General features: G+C 34.7%; 2 protein-coding genes across 4 annotated transcripts in view; one reads left to right on the forward strand and one right to left on the reverse strand.

Annotated features, from left to right (window-relative positions):
- The first annotated feature begins 1995 nt into the window (after window positions 1–1995).
- Window positions 1996–7547, forward strand: cnih4 (cornichon family AMPA receptor auxiliary protein 4). The gene is made up of 5 exons (XM_051132322.1): window positions 1996–2087; window positions 2438–2506; window positions 4778–4890; window positions 4982–5122; window positions 6576–7547. Exons 1-5 carry the CDS (start codon window positions 2019–2021, stop codon window positions 6601–6603), a joined length of 420 nt encoding a protein of 139 aa, XP_050988279.1. The 5' UTR covers window positions 1996–2018; the 3' UTR covers window positions 6604–7547.
- Window positions 7548–14324: 6777 nt separating this feature from the next.
- Window positions 14325–19241, reverse strand: part of wdr26a (WD repeat domain 26a) — a 28134-nt gene continuing 23217 nt past the window's right edge. Inside the window, exons 12-15 of one of the 3 annotated variants that reach the window (XR_007829401.1) lie at window positions 19079–19208; window positions 18759–18993; window positions 14672–16365; window positions 14325–14555 (exon numbers count right to left, since the gene is read on the reverse strand). Coding sequence is in view for 2 of the 3 variants with exons in the window: in XM_051131378.1 (XP_050987335.1) it covers window positions 16356–16365; window positions 18759–18993; window positions 19079–19208 (375 nt within the window). In the remaining variant the exon portion in view is untranslated. Of the gene's footprint in view, window positions 16366–18758; window positions 18994–19078; window positions 19209–19241 lie in introns of all 3 variants that reach the window. The other 2 variants (XM_051131379.1, XM_051131378.1) reach the window with 2 other exon arrangements.

Genomic DNA, 19241 nt, shown 5'->3' on the forward strand with positions numbered 1-19241 from the left:
GAAATGTTGTGTAAGAAAAGTGATATGTCTATTTATTATTAGGATTAACCCCTTGAGATGTACCATCTCGTTTTCGAGGGGGTCCCAGAACACAATGCAATACAATCACAACATAAAACAAAACAAAACACACATTAACGATACATCTTTAAACAACACTAAACACAAACGATAATTAAAAAAAAAAGCACCACAAAATGATTAACTAGCCATTAAAAGCTAGTAACAAATATACAACAAAACACCTAATACTAAATACACTATACACTGATCAGTGGATCCAATACACAAAAGAAAAAAAAAACAAACAAAAAAAAACAACAGTACCATTTTCAATAATAACATGTACAAACCAAAGCAAACTGTGAAAACAAAGTTTGCTTAAACATCTTAAATGATATAATAGTTCGAATATACGCAGGTAAATTGTTCCAATCAATAGGGGCTTTAAACATAAAAGCTTTTTTACCAATTGTTTTTTTAACACAAGGAACAAAGAAATAGGTCTGAACAGAATGTCTAACTTGATAATTTGAAGAAAAAGGTACAAAATATTGTTGTAAATAACTAGGATAGTTAAAATAAATACATCTGAAAAGAAATAGAAGCCAATGAATATGTCGTCTTGTATGCAAAGATGGCCACTGGAGTGCATCATACATTATACAATGATGAGTAATAAAAGAACATCCCAAAACAAATCTGCAAAGTCTATTATATACTGTATTGAGTGGCGCAAGATCTAATTTTGATGCAGATTGATAAACAACATCACAATAATCAAAAATTGGAAGTATAAGTTGAGAAGCAAGTTTCTTACGAACACTATATGAAAAACAATATCTAGATCTGACTGCACTGTATCCCTAAAATGTCTAGTTTGAACTTGCTAGCAGCTGATTTCTTCATGGAAGCTTTACGTTCAAATATTTCAACAGATCAGTGTTTCGTGTCTAATAATTGTGACACGAAACATCTAAATAATCTATCGAGCAGCTGTGTAATAGATGGGATAATGTTGTTGATAATGTAGCCAGTTGTTATCGCAAAATAAAGATGTACACTACCGTTAAAAAGTTTGGGGTCAGTAAGACTTGTAATAGTCTTTAAAGAAGTCTCTTATGCTCATCAAGGTTGCATTTATTTGATTAAAAATATAAAAAAAAAAAAACAGTAATATTGCAAAATGTTTTTACAATATAAAATAATGTTTTTTATTTTAACATACTTTAAAATAGAATTTATTCCTGTGATGAAAAGCTGAATTTTTATCAGCTGTTACTCCAGTCTTAAGTGTCACATGATCCTTCAGAAATCAATCTAATAGGCGGATTTATTATTAGAATAACAGCTGTGCTGCCAAATATTTTTTGGAACCTGTGATTTTTTTTTTTTCAGGATTCTTTCATGAATAACAAGTTTAAAAAGTACAGTGTTTATTCAAAATATAAATATTTTATAACAATGTAAATTATTTATTATTAACTTTTAATAAACTTTTAATTATTAACTTAATACATCCTTGGTGAATAAAAGTATTAATTTCTAAAAAAAAAAAAAAAACGGTAGTGTATGTTTTCCCTTACTTATTATAATCTTAATTCAAGCGATAAAAGATTTTGAAAGTCTGACAGTAATCAGTGTTGAGTGCTACTGTAAGGTTCACTCTGCCTGGTTTAAGTGTTTCAAAATGATTAACAGTTGAAAATATTAGAAATTTAGAAAAGTAATCAAAAAGTAATTAAAAGTAATAAGATACATCAATAAAGTAATTGAAAAATTACAATTTAAATCAAGCAACTTGTAATCTATAACCTATTAGATTTCCAAAGTAACCTTCCCAACACTGCTTGTGAGGCTGCAGCATCTTTCTGACCTCTGGACTCAGCTCATGTTGTTGAAATGATTCGGTTCCGCCGAGCGGTGGCGCTCTAGTCACTCGACACCGACGCCTCAGCAGCGCGAAAGAAGAATCACCCGGAAGCGGCAGTGGCAGTGCTGAAAGCGGAAGTGCAAAAATGGAGGCAGCCGTGTTCATTTTATCCCTCGTCGACTGCTGTGCTTTAATATTCCTCTCCGTGTATTTCGTATCCTTTATAAACTCTTCAGATGAATGAAGTTGTCTGTCAGTGATCGGGTCTCAGCAGGGTTTGTGGTTTTGTTCGTGTTCGCAGCAGCTGCAGCTGTGATTGCGGCCAGATGCGGATTGTTTAGGTTTTGTTTGTCATTCATGATGATTTATCTTTATAATGTGTGTTTTACCGCATTACCGTGTTTTAATAAGATTGACTGAAGCGCCGTGTCTTCAGTGAAGTGTGAGCTGACAGTGATTTCTCCTGTTAGGGGTTGAGGAGTGCTCATAGTGCAGTGGCAGATTATATTGTTGTTATTAATGATGATTAATGGCCTGTATATTTCCCCATAACTCCATGCTCAGATTATTACTCTGTCTGATTTGGAATGTGACTACATCAATGCTCGATCCTGCTGCTCCAAGTTAAACAAAGTAAGTGTGAATTGTGAGGTTGATGACAATTTTATTAGTCTATAATTCATTTATTCGAGATAAACAGGAGGTATTTACAGATATGGACTGTGTGGTTCAGATCTGACAGCACAAATCTGAGTGTTATTTTATTTTTTTGTACCTAAACTTTGATCAAATTAAACGCAGCATAGAAAGCGAATGTAAAAATGAGGATTCTGCACCAATCCTGTTTGACTGATCAAGGAAATGGGTCGTGTAATCATGTAAATTTGTGACATTGAATCATATGAGTCTTTGTACAGACAGAATGTTCTGGTTTTAACTGAAGAACAGTGTGTTTTTCTCCGGTCATGCTGGAGAACATGATCATCAGGTTTTGCTCCGCTTAGGTGTTGCTCCTATTAACGCAAATGGCAGCTAGAAATCATAAAATTCATATGTTTTTACTCAAACTGTTAAACCATATTAAATGGATTAGAAATTAATGCATAATAGAAAAAAATGTTCCAGACTTTTGGACCCTACTGTGTGTCTCAAATAGCTTGATTGTTTTAGATGCAAAACCAGGTAAATGTTAATTGAACTGGTATTACTTTATTATATTTTAAATTAGGGCTGCACGATTAATCGAATTTGTAATTGTGATTACAATTACAGATGCCATAATTATGTAAACGTTCAAAGGCACAATTACACACACACACACACACAAAAATCCACTTACATTATTCTGCTTTCTTCAGATGTGTGTGTGTGTGTGTGTGTGTGTGAGAAAGAGAAAGAGGGAGTGTGTGTTTTTTTCCTACAAGTTATCTTAAGGTTTTTTTTGGCATGCAGTTGCTTCAAACAGTGGTATAAAGCTATTAAAAGCATCATTCAATGTAAATTGTGATCATCGTAATTAATAATCGCAATTACAATTTCAAGGGAATAATCAACAATTATGATTTTTGTCAAAATCGTGCAGCCCTATTTTAAATGATTGTTGATTTATGATAATGAATGATATATTATTTTTATGTTTTCGTTATATTTTCACATGTGATTCTTAAGTTAACTTTTTATGTTTTCATTAGATCGTGAATTGTCAGTCGTTACAGAAAAGTTCATTTAATGTTATTAATAAAATGTCACATTTAAATTCACATTAAACTGGTTTTACATCTAGATTAGGTTATTTGAGACTTATAAACCACTGCTGAAACATTTCTACATCTAGAATAGATGTAGAAACAACCATTTCTATTTAAAAAAAAAATCTTTCTCTTTAATTTTATTTTTTTAAGACATTGTCTCCACTGAAGTTGTTACGCCCTAATATACATTTTTAATAACATTAACAGACTGTTTATTATGTAACGATTGACAACGGAGGATATAATATAACATAAAAAATAATAATTTTCCTTATAATAATAATAATGCATTTCTTCAGTTAAGCTGAACTTTTTTTCCCTGTAAGGACTGAAAAGGGCAACTATAAATTATATAATCAATGATTAATTGTTATTAATTTAAAGTTAATATTTAATAAAATATGTATAGTAATAATTAATAATAATTTAATTAATAAAAATAATATATTACATGTATATGTGATTCTTTTTTTATATTAATTGTGGTATTAACAGACATAACAGGTTTATGTGTAACATGTTTTTAAATTTTTTTAGTAATTTTAAGTGTGTTAAAGGTTACATCTGCCAGAATTTCAGTATTTGAGTTTGACACCTGCCTCTTTATTAAAATAAATAAATAAAATAAAATAAAATAAATATTGTAATTTTTTTAAATCAGGTTTTCAGTTCATTTTGCATTCCTAAATGACATGGAAACAGCAGAAATGTGATTTAAAATTTAAAATTTCCAATGTCAGAACAGATAAAACAGTGACACTTTACAATAGGGTTGACATGAACTAAGAATGAACAGTACTTCTACAGCATTTATTTATGTAATTAATGTTAATTCCAGAATTTACTAATGCATTATTAAAAACACAAGTTGTGTTTGTTACATTAGTTAATGCGCTGTGAACTGACGTAAACAAACAATGAACGACTGCATTTTTATTAACTATCATTAACAAATATGAATAAATACTGTAATGTATTGTTCATTGTGTATTTCTGTTAGTTAATAGATTAAGTAATGTTAACAAATGACACTTTATTGTAAAGTGTTACTGATAAAATCCACATGTCAGATACTGTTGTAAATGAATGTAAATGAGCTGATGTTTTGTTGTGTCTGTGACGGTGTGTTGATGTTGCTGTGGTTTGTGTTCAGTGGGTCATTCCTGAGATGATCGCTCAGGCTCTGGCCACAGTCCTGATGTTGGTCTCCATGCACTGGTTTGTGTTCCTGCTCAACTTACCTGTGGCATCATGGAACGTTTACAGGTGATTCAGCCCCGTCACACCTCGCACACACAATGTTTATACATAAACCCGAGGAATACTCCAGCTAACGGTAATGAATATGTGTTAACAGATACATGAAGGTTCCCATGGGGAACATGGGAGTGTACGACCCCACAGAGATCCACAACAGAGGCCAGCTTAAGTCCCACATGAAGGAGTCCATGATCAAACTGGGCTTCCACCTTCTCTGCTTCTTCATCTACCTGTACAGGTAAAAAACACTTGGCCTTATTCTGCTTATCTGCTTATACTACAGCTTTTTCTGGCTATTAATCATCTGCTTTGGGTCACTTATATATGCATTTGAAAACACAAAAACCACCAATTGTATAACTTAAATCTGCTGTTAACAAAAAAGCTTTAGGATCTCTATGCTTTAATATTTAAAAAGCAAAGAAATTACTATAAATATGTGTAATATATGACCCTGGACCACAAAATCAGTCTTAAGTAGCACAGGTATATTTGTAGCAATAACCAACAATACCTTGTATGGGTCAAAATGTTGTTTTTTTTTCTGTTATGCCAAAAATTATTAGGATATTAAGTATGGATCGTGTTCCATGAACATATTTTGTAAATTTCCTACCGTAAATATATCAGCTTAATTTTTGATTAGTAGTATGCTTTACTAAGAACTTTATTTGAACAACTTTAAAGGTGTTTTTTTTTTTGCACCCTCAGATTCCATATTTTTAAATAGTTGTATCTCGTTAAATATGGTCCTATCCTAACAAACCATACATCAATTTATTGCTTATTTATTCAGTTTTCAGAAGATATATAAATCTCAATTTCAAAAATTTGACCCTTATAACTGGTTTTGTGGTTCAGGGTCACATTTTACTGTTGTTCTGTGAAATAAAATAATAGTAGTAACTGCATTTTAATTTACAGCAAAATAGTATTGCAATAGCAAAATGTCTTTAAGTAATAATAACATTAAAAAAAAAACATTTTAATAATAGTAGAATTACTATTATTATCAGTATTTTATTGTTTATTATTAACAACAATAACAGCGATCATTTTATTTTTTACCATTTACTAAATATTTTATTTTTTTATGAATAATAACAGTAGTATTAGTTTTTATTAACAGTAATTATTAAATGTTTTTTTTACTTTACAGTAGCATAGTATTGCAATAGTAATTTTTTTTTTTTATTCAGATTTATTTTTTTAACTAAATAATATTAACCTACATATTAAATAATACTTTTTATTATTGCTTTTTATTGTCATGATTATTGTTAACAACAATAATAATAATAGTTATCATATTTTTATTAAATACTCTTTTACATTATTGCACAATTTTATTTAAATAATAAAATAAAATATTTTGAACTTAATTATTACCAATAACAACAATTATTGGTAGTAATAATAGTAAGAATAAGTATTACTATTAATAATTAATTAATTCATTATTGATTATTATTATTATTATTATTATTATATAGTCAGACTAAATAGGTGGAAAAAGAGTTTTTTGTTTTGTTTTGTTTTGTATCACGTTTGCATACAGCATTCAACAAAACTTAATCAAATCACGTAAAATCTAAAAATGATCTCCTTATGCATTTCAGTTTACAGGTGAAATGTTAAAGAGCTGGTTGTGTTAAAGTTGAGTGTAAATAAAGTTTGTTATTTTTTTTCAGCATGATCCTGGCTCTCATCAACGACTGACCTGCGACCGTCTTCACAACACAAACTGCCAAATCATGAACTGGCCTTTACATTTTGTGAATGAACTCCATGCATCCCAATCAGAAGATCAGCACAGCTCTCCTCATCACATGCTCACTACTGACCCTCGGAGAAACGGCTCATCTGCTGACCACAGACCCCGATGAAGCGAGCGCCGCCACGTACGCTTTCCTCCCTTCGCGTCTCTGCACTTCACTTCGGTTTCTCAGCATCTTGCACTGCTTCTCAGGGCTGAAGCATCAAGACAATCGCACTGAATCACACAACATGTTTGACCACGGCCAGCTCACACTCAAATGGAAGCTAGTTTCCACAAATGGAATAAAAAGTGATAAAGGTAATTGTGACACTTTACCACACAATTCAGTTTTTTCTCTTACAAATCTGAGTTTCTTACTATTCAGACTTTTTCTTGCAGTTCTGAATTTTAAGAATAAACTCACAGTTCTGAGAAAGAAGTCAGAATTGCGAGATACAGTAGGATTTTGTTTCAGAATTGCAAGGTTGAGAACTTGAGAACTTAGAATTACAAAAAAAGTCTGAATTTCGAGTTTATATCTCACAATTCTTTTTCTCAAATTGTGAGAAGCAAAGTGTGAATATATTTTGTAATTCTGAGTTTATATTCTTTGTATGTCAGTTCTGAATTGCGAAATAAAAACAGAATAAACTTGCAATTCTGAGAAAATAATATGAATTGCAAGATGTATTCGGATTTTGTTTCAGAAGTAGGCAATACAAACTCATAAAAAATACAAATAAATGTGCAATTGCAGAACTTAGTTTATACCGAACAATTCTGACTTCTCAGAATTGCAAGATATTGATTGATCAAATTCAAAATTGTGATATAAATCATAACTCAGAAAAAAAAGTCGCAATTACCCTTTTCATTTATTTTTATCCTGTGGCAGAAACAAGATTTCATACATTCACCCTCAAAACTAAAATAAACAAGTTTTACACAAAGAAAATGAAGCTTGTTTTAGGACCAAGAGTTTTGGCATTATGATTATGACAATTGAGCACATTTTAACTTGCACTGTGTCATTACTGTAATGAGCTTTTTTTTTTTTTTTTAATAATTCTTATTACACTCCATGCTTGTTTTGTTTTTTAAAATAAAATTTCAGTGGTACAACTATTACTGTGATGTATTACCATTTAAATTTTTTGCAATTCAATTCAATTTTTTTTTTGTATTATAATAATGACAAATTAGAATCAAAATGTGCTTGCTTGTCATCTGAATGTCAGTGCAAGAGATCTCAGTGGTTAGAAATGTATGCATCATTTTTCTTTTGATGAGCTGGACATATTCTTGATTTTCTTCTTTATCCACTTGCACGCTTTTGTAAACTTCCCGTCGCTGGAAGCGTTGTCTGTGTATGTGAACTTGTTTACAGCTGAACGGCTCGTGACTCAAAGGAGCTGTAGAATTACCAGAACAAGCGCTAATATGTTCATCACAGCCTCTCTGATTCAGATCCGCTCTGAATCACATCTGAGCCATTTGATCAACTTCCTGCTAATGACATTTCAATGGCTTGTTTTTGAGCAGATATGATTGGTTTTGTGTCTCCTGCTTTTTAGGTTCAAGAACGTGTCAGAATTTGATCAGATCAGACCACCTGATATTTGCTGACGTTAGAATGAAATTTCATCCTTGTAGGGGTGAATCTCTCAAAACTTGGACACCAAAATCACAAGAAATAAATGATATTTTGTTTAAAGAAACTGAAGGCAATGTTTAGAACCATTAAGATATTTTTAAATGTTATTTTAATGAAAATTAAGCACATTTCTCTTTCACTGTAATTCATTGAATTGAAATCATAAAGTATGTTTTGTATTTACATATCATAGTATTTGCTGTGCTGCCTGTTGAGCTTAATTGTCTTGGAAATACTGTACAAAAAAATCGAAATGGTCCTTAAAAACAGGTGTCATTTTCTTTACACAAAATTCTCTTCTCTGATTTTGAATTGATTTTTTTTTTCTTTTTTTGGGAATTCACCTTTGTTGAGGTTAATGAATGCTGGGTAAGCGGGTGTGGTTTTGTTCAAACACTACGCAGTTGTCACATGATCTTCATTGAGTTTTATCAGTCAGTGTTCTGCATTGAATAGCCCTGTTCAATAGCTGTTCATGTCTCATCATTTGAGAGGGTTTGTTTGTAAGCATGTGAGATCTGTGTCATCGGTTTTGTTTAGTTCTTTTGAAAATTTGCGTTTGTGGGGTTTATTAAATAAAAAGATGATCATGAACAAGCACGATTTCACATTTCCTTTGTATTCACTTTAATGCACATTATGCTTTGTGATCCAGTTTTGTTTTAAAACGAAATTTTGATAAGAGAAAATGGAAAACCTAATTATGTTGGATATTTCTCAGAACTGTAGGTTGCATAGAGGTTTTTCTTCTGTAATTTAATCCAGCATTTTTAGTATTACTTAGATACTACTATAGTTTTTTTTTTTTTATTAATTATTAAAATTATATTTATGTTTTTAAGGTTAGTTTTTGTTAAAAGATGTTCTGTTTTTATTTTAAAGCTCTAGTAATTTTTGTAACTTATTAATTTTATTTTACAAATATTCATTTATAATTTAGGTTTTAGTTTTAATATTGATTTAACAATTTTTAGAAATGTTTTTATTAATTAATATTTTGAAATTTTATATATAATTTCATATATATAATTTAAAGTAATTTAAATTCAGGTAATGAAAGTTCCCTTATCGATACGGTTTACTCGCATTGCATCAGTTTAAAGGGTTACTCCACCCCAAAATGAAAATTTAGTCATTAATTACTTACCCCCATGAAACCCATAAAAGTTTTGTTCGTCTTCGGAACACAATTTAAGATATTTTGGATGAAAACTGGGAGGCTTGTGGCTGTCCCACTGTCAAGACCCAGAAAAGTATTAAAAGCATTGCCAAAATAGTCCATCTGCCATTACTGGTTCAATCTGAGTCTTATGAAGTGATGGGAATACTTTTTGTACACAAAGAAAATAAAAATAACGATTTTATTCAACAATTAGTCTCATCTGTGTCACCGCAGCACCATTTTGGAGAGTATCCGATGGACTGCATACGTTGTTCTGTGTGAGCAGCACCACACGGATACGCTGTTTTCATTCAAATTAAAGCGTAAATAACCCAGAAGATGTATCCATGTGGTGCCCTTAAGGCTGGGACACGCCACTCCGACTTCAAAGAACTAGTAGCGACAAAAGCTGACGGGGTTGTCGCCTTGCGTCAACAGTGTCTGGACCAAAAAGCTGTGCTTGAACACACCGCACAGACTATAGATTTTCTCTAGATATTCTAGATTCATTACATGTAAAGTAAAACATTTCAAAAGTTTTTTGTTTTAATTTTGATGATTACAGCTTACAGCTCATGAAAGAGAATCTCAAAATATTAGAATATTTACATTTAAGTTTCATTAAATGTCCATCCCTACAGTATAAATTCCAGGTATCTCTTGTTTATTGAAACCACAATAATGGGGAAGACTGCTGACTTGGCAATGATCCAGAAGAATTTACAGAATGTTGTATCAAAGCATATTAAATGCAAAGTTGACTGGAAGGAAGAAATTGGGTGGGAAAAGGTGCACAAGCAACAGGGATGACCGCAAGCTCGAGAAAACTGTCAAGCAAAGCCAAGTCGTATAATAAAGCTGGAGTCAGTGCATCAAGAGTCACCACACTCAGACGTCTTCAAGAAAGAGGCCAAGCCACTTCTGAAACAGAAATAACGTCAAAAGCATCTTACCTGGGCTAAGGAGAAAATGAACTGGACTTTTGCTCAGTGGTCCAAAGTCCTCTTTTTAGATAAAAGTAAATTTTGCATTTCATGTTGAAATCATGATCTCAGAGTCTAAAGGAAAACTGGAGAGGCACAGAATTCAAGCTGCTTGAAGTCCAGTGTGAAGTTTCTGAAGTCAGTAATGATTTGGGGTGTTGTGACATCTGCTGGTGTTGGTCCACTGTGTTTTATCAAGTCCAAAGTCAGTGCAGCCACTTTTGGAGCACTTTATGCTTCCTTCTGCTGACAAGCTTTATGGAGACGCTCATTTCCTTTTCCTGCAGGACTTTAGCACCTGCCCACAGTTCCAAAACCATATCCAGGTGGTTTGCTAACCATGATATTACTGTGCTTGACTGGCCACCCAACATGCCTGACCTGAACCCCTTTGAGAATCTATGGGATATTTTCAAGAGAAAGATGCAAACCAGTCGATCCAACAATATACAGACGAGCTGAGGGCTCAATAGTGCCTCAGCAGTGCCACAGGCTGATCGCTTACATGCCGTGCTTTACTGATGCTGTAATTTGTGCTGCCGAGTGCATAAATAATCTGTTTTTTTTTTCTTTTTTCTTATTGTGATAGGACAGATCAGAATTGACAGGAAGTGAAGTGGGAGAGAGAAGGGGGGTGAGATCAGGAAAGGTCATCGAGTTGGGATTCAAACGCGGGATGCCCGGAGCGCAACGGCGCTGTATGTCTCAACTTGATAGATCAGATCAGACCTTAGAAAATAATTTAATATTTTGAGATACTAGAGCTGCAAGCTCTAATCATTGAAATTAAACCAAAACAAAAAAAAAAAAATTAGAAATGTTTTACTTTACATGTATTGAATCTAGAATATATGAAAGTTTCAGTTTTTGAAATAAGTTACAAAAAAAAAAAAAAAAAAAAAGGTTTTTTTTTTTAGAATATTCTAATTTTTTAAAAAAGATGCACCTGTATATATTTGTCATTAAAAAGAAGAAACTGAAACCAGGATATACAAGATATATGCAGATATACAAAACGTAAACAAAAGCAGAGTTTGCTTACCATTTTGAACGTCAGTTTTGTTAACTTTATTCATTTTAAGCGGTCATATTGTTATGAAAATATTCACATATTGGAAGGCTTGGGTAAGATCACGTAACATTAGAACAGTCTTCTGTTCATTCCACCTTCGTTTACTTACTCGTTTTTAACACTTTTGCTTTAATTCTCCAGCACTGATTTGTTCGCTAAACTGAACATCCAGTCAAAGTTCTCATTTGCACCGACAGCCCCGATGTGGATTCAACCTGTTGAATCAGAAAAACTCCCACTGTTGTGAGTCTGATGAAAGCCGATGTGTGGAACACACCAAACAAACTGGCCTGACAGACGCTGGCTGACGGCCTGATGGCTTTATGTGGTCCATCTTCTTTAACTGATGCACAGCCCAGAGAACATAGACCCTTTGTTTCGTGACACTGCGTTCACATTATTCTTCCTACAGGAGCTGCTGGATAACGCCTGTACCCCTTGCACGCTTAACATATGCATGGCAGCCACTGCATTAAACTATGCTCTTGTACGATCACTGCTATGTGCCTCTAAGGTAAGGTGCTCTCTAGTCCGTTCAGGGCACATAGGTCATTACCCTCTCTGCTCTTACCTTGCACTTACTCTGTGCAGACTGTGGTCTGGGGTCTCAGAGTATATGCAGAGTTCTCTTAGCCAGTTTCGGCAATTAAAACAGCTTTTTGAGGCTGCAAAAAAAAATCAATCCCGCTGGATACTGGATGCAATAGCACTAGCTCCTCCTCGGGTTTACAGTGTCCTGTTAGAGTTAGAGTGGTGACTCCACCAGGGGTATGGCCTCTTCATTGATGACATCTGTGCAGCAGCTGGCTGGTCCTCCCCATCTACCTTTGCCAGGTTTTATAGCTTGGACGTCTCTGCCCTTAAGGCACTTATATTCTCACCTTAAAGGAGAACAACAATTTACAGATATTGTACTCACCCCCTTGTCATCCAAGATGTTTATGTCTTTCTTTCTACAGTCGTAAAGAAACTGTTTTTTTTTGAGGAAAACATTTCAGGATTTTTCTTCATATAATGGACTGATGTGGTGCCCCAAGTTTGAACTTCCAAAATGCAGTTTAACCGCGGCTTCAAACGATCCCAAACGCGGTTGTAAATGATCCCAGCCGAGGAAGAATGATCTTATCCAGCGAAACGATTGGTTATTTTCATAAAAAAAATACAATTTAAATACTTTTTAATCTCAAACGCTCGTCTTGTCGTGCTCTGCCTGAACTCCTGAACTGCCTGTAGATAAACTGTATTATTTTTATGACAATAACAGATCGTTTCGCTAGATATGCGAATTGTTTACAACCGCATTTGGGATCGTTTGAAGCCGCATTTAAACTGCATTTTGGAAGTTCAAAATTGGGGGACCATATCAGTCCATTATATGGAGAACACTGCTGAAATGTTCTCCTCAAAAAACAATTTCTTTACGACTGAAGAAAGAAAGACAAGAACATCTTGGATGACAAGGGGGTGAGTACATTATCTGTAAATTGCTGGACTTCTCCTTTAACCAGCCTATGACCCTAGTGGTGGTCGAGCCTGCTTTAGGGCATCATGACCTAAACCTCATAGTTTCTGGGTGAGTTGTAGTTCCACTCTAATATTAGCCCATGCAACCTATTACGGCAGTGGTTTTTAATCCTGGTCCTGAGGACCCACTGCTCTGCACATTTTTTATGTCTCCCCTATCTGACACACTCAGTTCAGCACATGGATCTCTCTCATAATGAGCTGATGATCTGAATCAGGTGTGTTAAACAAGGGAGACACACAAAATGTGCAGAGGGTCTCCAGGACTCAAAAACACTGTATTACAGCCCTTAACCTTAAGTACCCTGCGGCTGGGCTCACAGGACGGGTTTCTATTTTGTGCTTTTAGCATGGTGCTTTTGGATTTCGTTCCACAAATGGTCAGCTAAACTGAAGCAATGAGAGTGAACCGTATCAATAAGGGAACGTGTCGATTACCAACGTAACCTTGGTTTCCTGAGATAACGTAAAAGAACACTGCATAGGTGGCTGTCGATGCTTGCCGCTCCTCAGTCAAAAGATTTTGATGAAATGGCATTCAGCATCAACTTACATTGGCAGATGGCTCTGCCTGTTTTGGCAGCCTAAAATGCCATTTGTTTGTGCATTTGCATAAACATGATTCAGTCAGGCTTCAGTTTTTCAGAGAAACTGACTTTTCTCAAAGCTTCAACTAAACAAGGGGTGCCCAAACTCGGTCCTGGAGGGCTGGTGTCATGCTGAGTTTAGCTCCAACCCTAATTAAACACACCTGAACCAGCTAATCAAGCTCTTCCTAGGCATACTAGAAACTTCCCGTCAAGTGTGATGAGGCAAGTTGGAGCTAAACTTTGCAGGACACCGGCCCTCCAGGACTGACTGTGGGCACCCCTGAGCCCAAGACATTTTGTTAATGGTTTTAGTGTTGATTTAGTTTTAGCCAACTATAACTCTGACTAAACACTCTTAAAACAATCTTTACAGTCATAAACATTCAGGTTCTTCTAACTCAGGTTTGGTGCCCAAACTCAGTCCTGGAGAGTTTAGCTCCAACCTTCCTCAACACACCTCCCGGGACATTTCTAGTATGCCTAGAAAAAGCTTGATTAGCTGGTTCAGGTGTGTCTAATTGGGGTTGGAGCTAAAGTCTGCAGGACACTGGCCCTCCAGGACTGAGTTTGGGCACCCCTGATCTAACAGGTTCTTATTTGATGTCTGCAAGATGGATTCCAAATTATGACAGAAATTCCATCAGCATTCCTTTCAGATCAACCACTCATCTAACAAAAGTGAGGACTTACTCCAGATAGTTTAAAACCCTGAATGCTTTATTGAAAGTATGTATACATAACACCTCTCCTACAGAACATTACATAATAGTACAATCACTTAGAATAATAACACACTGAAATGCAAAACAGATCCTCAGAACCTGACTGCAATAAACTTAGTCGTAGCCCAGAACTCCACCAGGGCGCTACCGTTACCGTCACCCCGCCTGTTACACCGCCTCAGAGCACAAGAAAGTCAAACTAAGACTGAAATGAAACACAAATATTCAGAAGGAAAGGAAAGTTCAGTTGCATAAACCAGAACGTACAACACCACGATTCGGTGAGATCTCGCATATGTGTGAGGGTGTTTCTGCATGCACCTGTTTTGTCTTTTCGTTTGTGCGCGTCACTCCTCGCTAACGGAACAGGTTCGGCTGGTCAGGGAGCAAATAACCTGTACAAGGAGTTTACCTGATGCAGGTGAGAAACGGTTAACATTTGTAAGGGAGGATACATGGCAAGAAATACACACACATATTTTTATATATATATATATATATATATATTTATATATCTATAGATTCTTCATATATATGCATATGAAGAGCACATAATTACAGAATAAATCATAGTAGGTGAGTGATGACACTCTGAATACCTAAATCATTACGGGTACACCTGCGTGTACTAATGCGTCATATGGTACGAAAGTATAAGAAATTCACCAATAGAAAAAAGCATTTAAGAGGCCACTTGCCAAGACATCCGTTATACGATAATACAAGGGAAAAAGCAATGAAGCAAAACAAATTAATCAACCCAAAATAAAAGCCAATAAAACTAAGAAAAGCTGATGAGCAATCATATACATGTCTGAAAAGCTTTAAAAAAAAAATAAAAAGTGAAGATGTGATCATACGAGAGGAAACGAGACCAAAGAGGAGGGAAAAAAACAAAAAACAAAAAACAAAAACAGATGAACATCATAGAAATTGAACTCGGAAACATATGGGAGTCCGTTCTGACGTACTTACCGTGACAAAACCACTCGCCTCACACCGAGAGCCTGAACATTCACTGCAAAAATGACCTCGAGCACGTCACGAACACCTAACAAAGGCAAAGTACGCACGCTGAAGGCCCGTATTTACATGTGGAACGTGACGTCAGCTCATTCGTGTGGCATTAGCATGCTGTGAGTCTTAGCGAGCCTAGCTTAGTTTGTCTTCGACCCCGTTGCCAAAAACAACCTGTTTTGTCCTGTCCTATTATGCGTCTTTCTTCGTAAATCTTACATCTCAAGACTAAAGAATAATAATCCATCACTTCCCGCTCTCAGAATAAAGTACCATAAGCAATGAAAATAGTGGGGTTGTGATTGGACTTTTCGAAACGAAACGAATATCTATCTGTTAAAAAATGCCTGTAAATTCAGTCATTTAAAATAGTCGTGAGGGAAACGAAAACAATATCTTATATCTCTGCTGGTGAAGACACTTACTTTCAAGCATACGAGGTGGCTAAAAGAAGTTCATGCTGAAAAATAAAGATATGATTTGTTCTCTCTCCGACACGTGCGAGAGTCTGCACATTTTTTTTGTCCCCTCGACGAGTGAATATTGTACAGAACACAAAGCAAGCCTGAGGCCTTGATTCATTCACAATAATAAATTAAAGCCGTAATAAATAACGATCTGAACGATGCTTGTCCGTGTGTGTGTGTGTTTGGGTGGGTGTGGCTTCAGGAGGCAGTCGTCCACTCAGGATGCAGTGTAGGGAAGAGGGGGAGGGGCTTGAGCCGAGGAGGGGCGTGCCCTCGGGCGAGGCGTGTAGCGTGTCCGTTTGGTGCCGCCACACGGATGTGAAGTCAGATGGTGAAGGGCAGCCGCCGGCTTCATGTGTCCGCTGCGCTGCGGGTGGGGATGTGAAATCGCCAGGAAAAAACATCCGTCTGCCATTAGATTTACTTCATTTCTCGTTCTTCATTCACAAAGTCTATAGTGTGTCTCACTGTATGTTTTCCAAAGTGGACATCTGCTCCAGAGTCAACATCAACTGTCCATGCTATAGCATTCTACAGGAGAACAGAAGCAGAGATACAGACCAAAACCACAACATTACAAACAAGCTCAGTTTAATTCCTGAATCTGAATGAAATCCATTTGAGTTCCAGAAGCATGTTTAAGACCATATTTAAGAGTTGTTAAGTCCAGTTTCAACACCAATTTTGTGGTTAAACCACAAAATGAAAATATTTTTCCAATATAATTCCATGTTGAAATGCCATATTGGTTATGAAAACTTCTACAGGAATTTTTAAAAATGTACAAATACAATGAGTACGCTACCAAATACATTTTAGCCTCAAAGCTAACAGGCACAAAATTTCAATTTTAATTTTATGGCATTTCAGTTTTCACTACAGTACAGAAGATAGACACATACATATAAAAACGCTTTTAACAGTGAGCTTTCAACTGAATTTATAGTATAATGAAAATCCTATTTACTGTTTATACCAGCCACATTGTTAATTAGACATTTTTTTTAAAATGAAAAATATAAGTAAGGAATACTGGAGGGTGTGCATGCAACACGGTTATTTTAGTATCATAATAACCCTGATGATACCATTATAGTTTTTGCTAATATTTTGAACCAGATTTTGCTGTAATAATTTTTTGTTTTTACGGTAATTTTAAAGTCTTAGTAATTTTGTTGTGCATTTTTGTAATTTTTATTAGCTGTCTATACCAAGTTTTCTCAAACTCAAATATTTCCAAAAACCCTCTCATAATTATATCAGTGATTACGCATACAGGTGCATCTCAATAAATTAGAATGTTGTTAATGTGACCCAAAATCATCACAATTAAAAGAACCAAAGACTTCAACTTCTTCAGCCTGTGTGCATTGAATTTATTTAATACACGAGTTTCACAATTTGAGTTGAATTACTGAAATAAATTAACTTTTCCACAACATTCTAATTTATTGAGATGCACCTGTATGTTTACTACAACTCATACTCTTAGATGACATTAAAAATGTTGATTTTTCTGAATTATTTTTTTGTTGTTGTTTTAATAATTCAATTTTAATCATCTAAAAGCATGTCTAAACAATTGCATTTACAACATTTTCATAACTTACCTTTTATTATTGTTTTATAATAATATGGTCATGTGAAATGTTTTATTTTTAACTTTTTAAAAGTTTTTTTTTTTAAACAGTTTGCTTTTACTTTTTTTGAATTTATAAATTAATACAAATTTTGTATTATATTTATATAATATTTTGTATAATTATTTTAACATTTATAATAATAATAATAATAATAATAATTAACCCCTTGGCTTTGGATCATGGACCTATAGAGTTTAAATTTTAATCTGTTTCCTTTTAACTACTTTTAAGTTGAACTAAAGAAACTTTGGCAACTTGCTGAATAAATCTGTGCTAACATTTACTCTATTTCAAATGAGTAGTTGACATGTTGCTTATCCATTTGTCGTCATTTCTTTGTTTTTGTTTTTTGTTTTTAAATTAACCTTAAAAAATGTAGGTTAACATAAGTGCATATTTTTAATCATATACAGTCAAATCAAAATTCAGACACCTTCAGCATTTCTCACATTATCAGTTTATTCGCTATAGTTTAGAAAATGGTAATAAAATATGACAAGAACTCAGAGTTAAACTGTGTCAGAACAAATTCATCTTTATAATGTCAGATAACTTTGATAGAAAGGTATGTAATGAATTAGGTTGAATAGCGGTCAGCAACTAAATTTATGTACACAATTAGATATCAATTTAGGTTGACCAATGACCAAGCAATGCTTAATTTTGTTCAGTATGTGGTCTAAAAAGGTTGCATTAGCAATTAAAGAAAAAACACATGGTCAGGTCAATGTGTCTGAATAATTTTTGGTCCTATTAATATTAATATTGATATAAAGCAATATTAATATTACTATAAAGCAAAACATGGTCAGGTCAATGTGTCTGAACAATCTTTGGACCTAAATGTGTATCAGTTTTACTGGCAGTCCACTGTATGAAGAATTTTTGGATATAATGTGTCACAAGTTACTTTATTTTGTTATCCTCACTTACATAAATGAACTAAAGTGTACTGCACCCACTAGTAAAAAAACATAAAAAATTATATCTGGTGTCTGAATAATTATGTGTTACAGTAACTGATCATTACTTCATTCAATTAAGGTTTTTCAGCTCATTTTACAATTAGTTTTTTGCCTTGGCTAGTTATTTTTAAATGGCCTAGTGCTGAATTTTTACACGCAGTACATATATTTCATATAATCTGTTACTCATATGAGCTCATAAAAACAGCATGCATTAGGAGACAATTAACAAAACGCTGTTTAAAGTTGTTCTCTAGTTTACCAGTTGAATATTTTTAGATGGAGTTCAGTAGTTTCATGTTAACCACCCACTTACATCAATTCAGCAGCATTTTGACTGATGAAGAGGTTCGTACCCGTAAGCCCCTCGGTCTCCTGGGAGTCCAGAAAGGGTGCGGGACCCCAGACCCTCACGGTGCCATCATCCGAGGCGCTGGCCATCAGGCCCGGCAGCACGGGGTTCCAGCTCACGCAGTTGACCGTGCGCGTGTGACCCGTCAGCTCGGCGATGGGCAGCTCGCTACGCTTGTGCCAGATGTAAACTTTGTGATCTAGAGAGAACACACAGATCACAAATGCCATCAGATCTCTGCCGGACGCGTTCAGTCCATTACACTGAGATGCAGCCGTTCTTACCTTCACTGCCACTGGCAATAAAGTCTTCATTATAGCCGCCAAAACAGGAGTGGATGGTGTAGAAGCCCTGAGTCACACCCTGGTACTTCCTGACTAATACCCGGTCCTGCAGGTCCCACAGATGAACTCCCTAAAGACAGGAACATACAGTGCTAAGACAAAA

Source organism: Labeo rohita, chromosome 16, assembly GCF_022985175.1.
Source record: "Labeo rohita strain BAU-BD-2019 chromosome 16, IGBB_LRoh.1.0, whole genome shotgun sequence".
Taxonomy (NCBI): domain Eukaryota; kingdom Metazoa; phylum Chordata; class Actinopteri; order Cypriniformes; family Cyprinidae; genus Labeo; species Labeo rohita.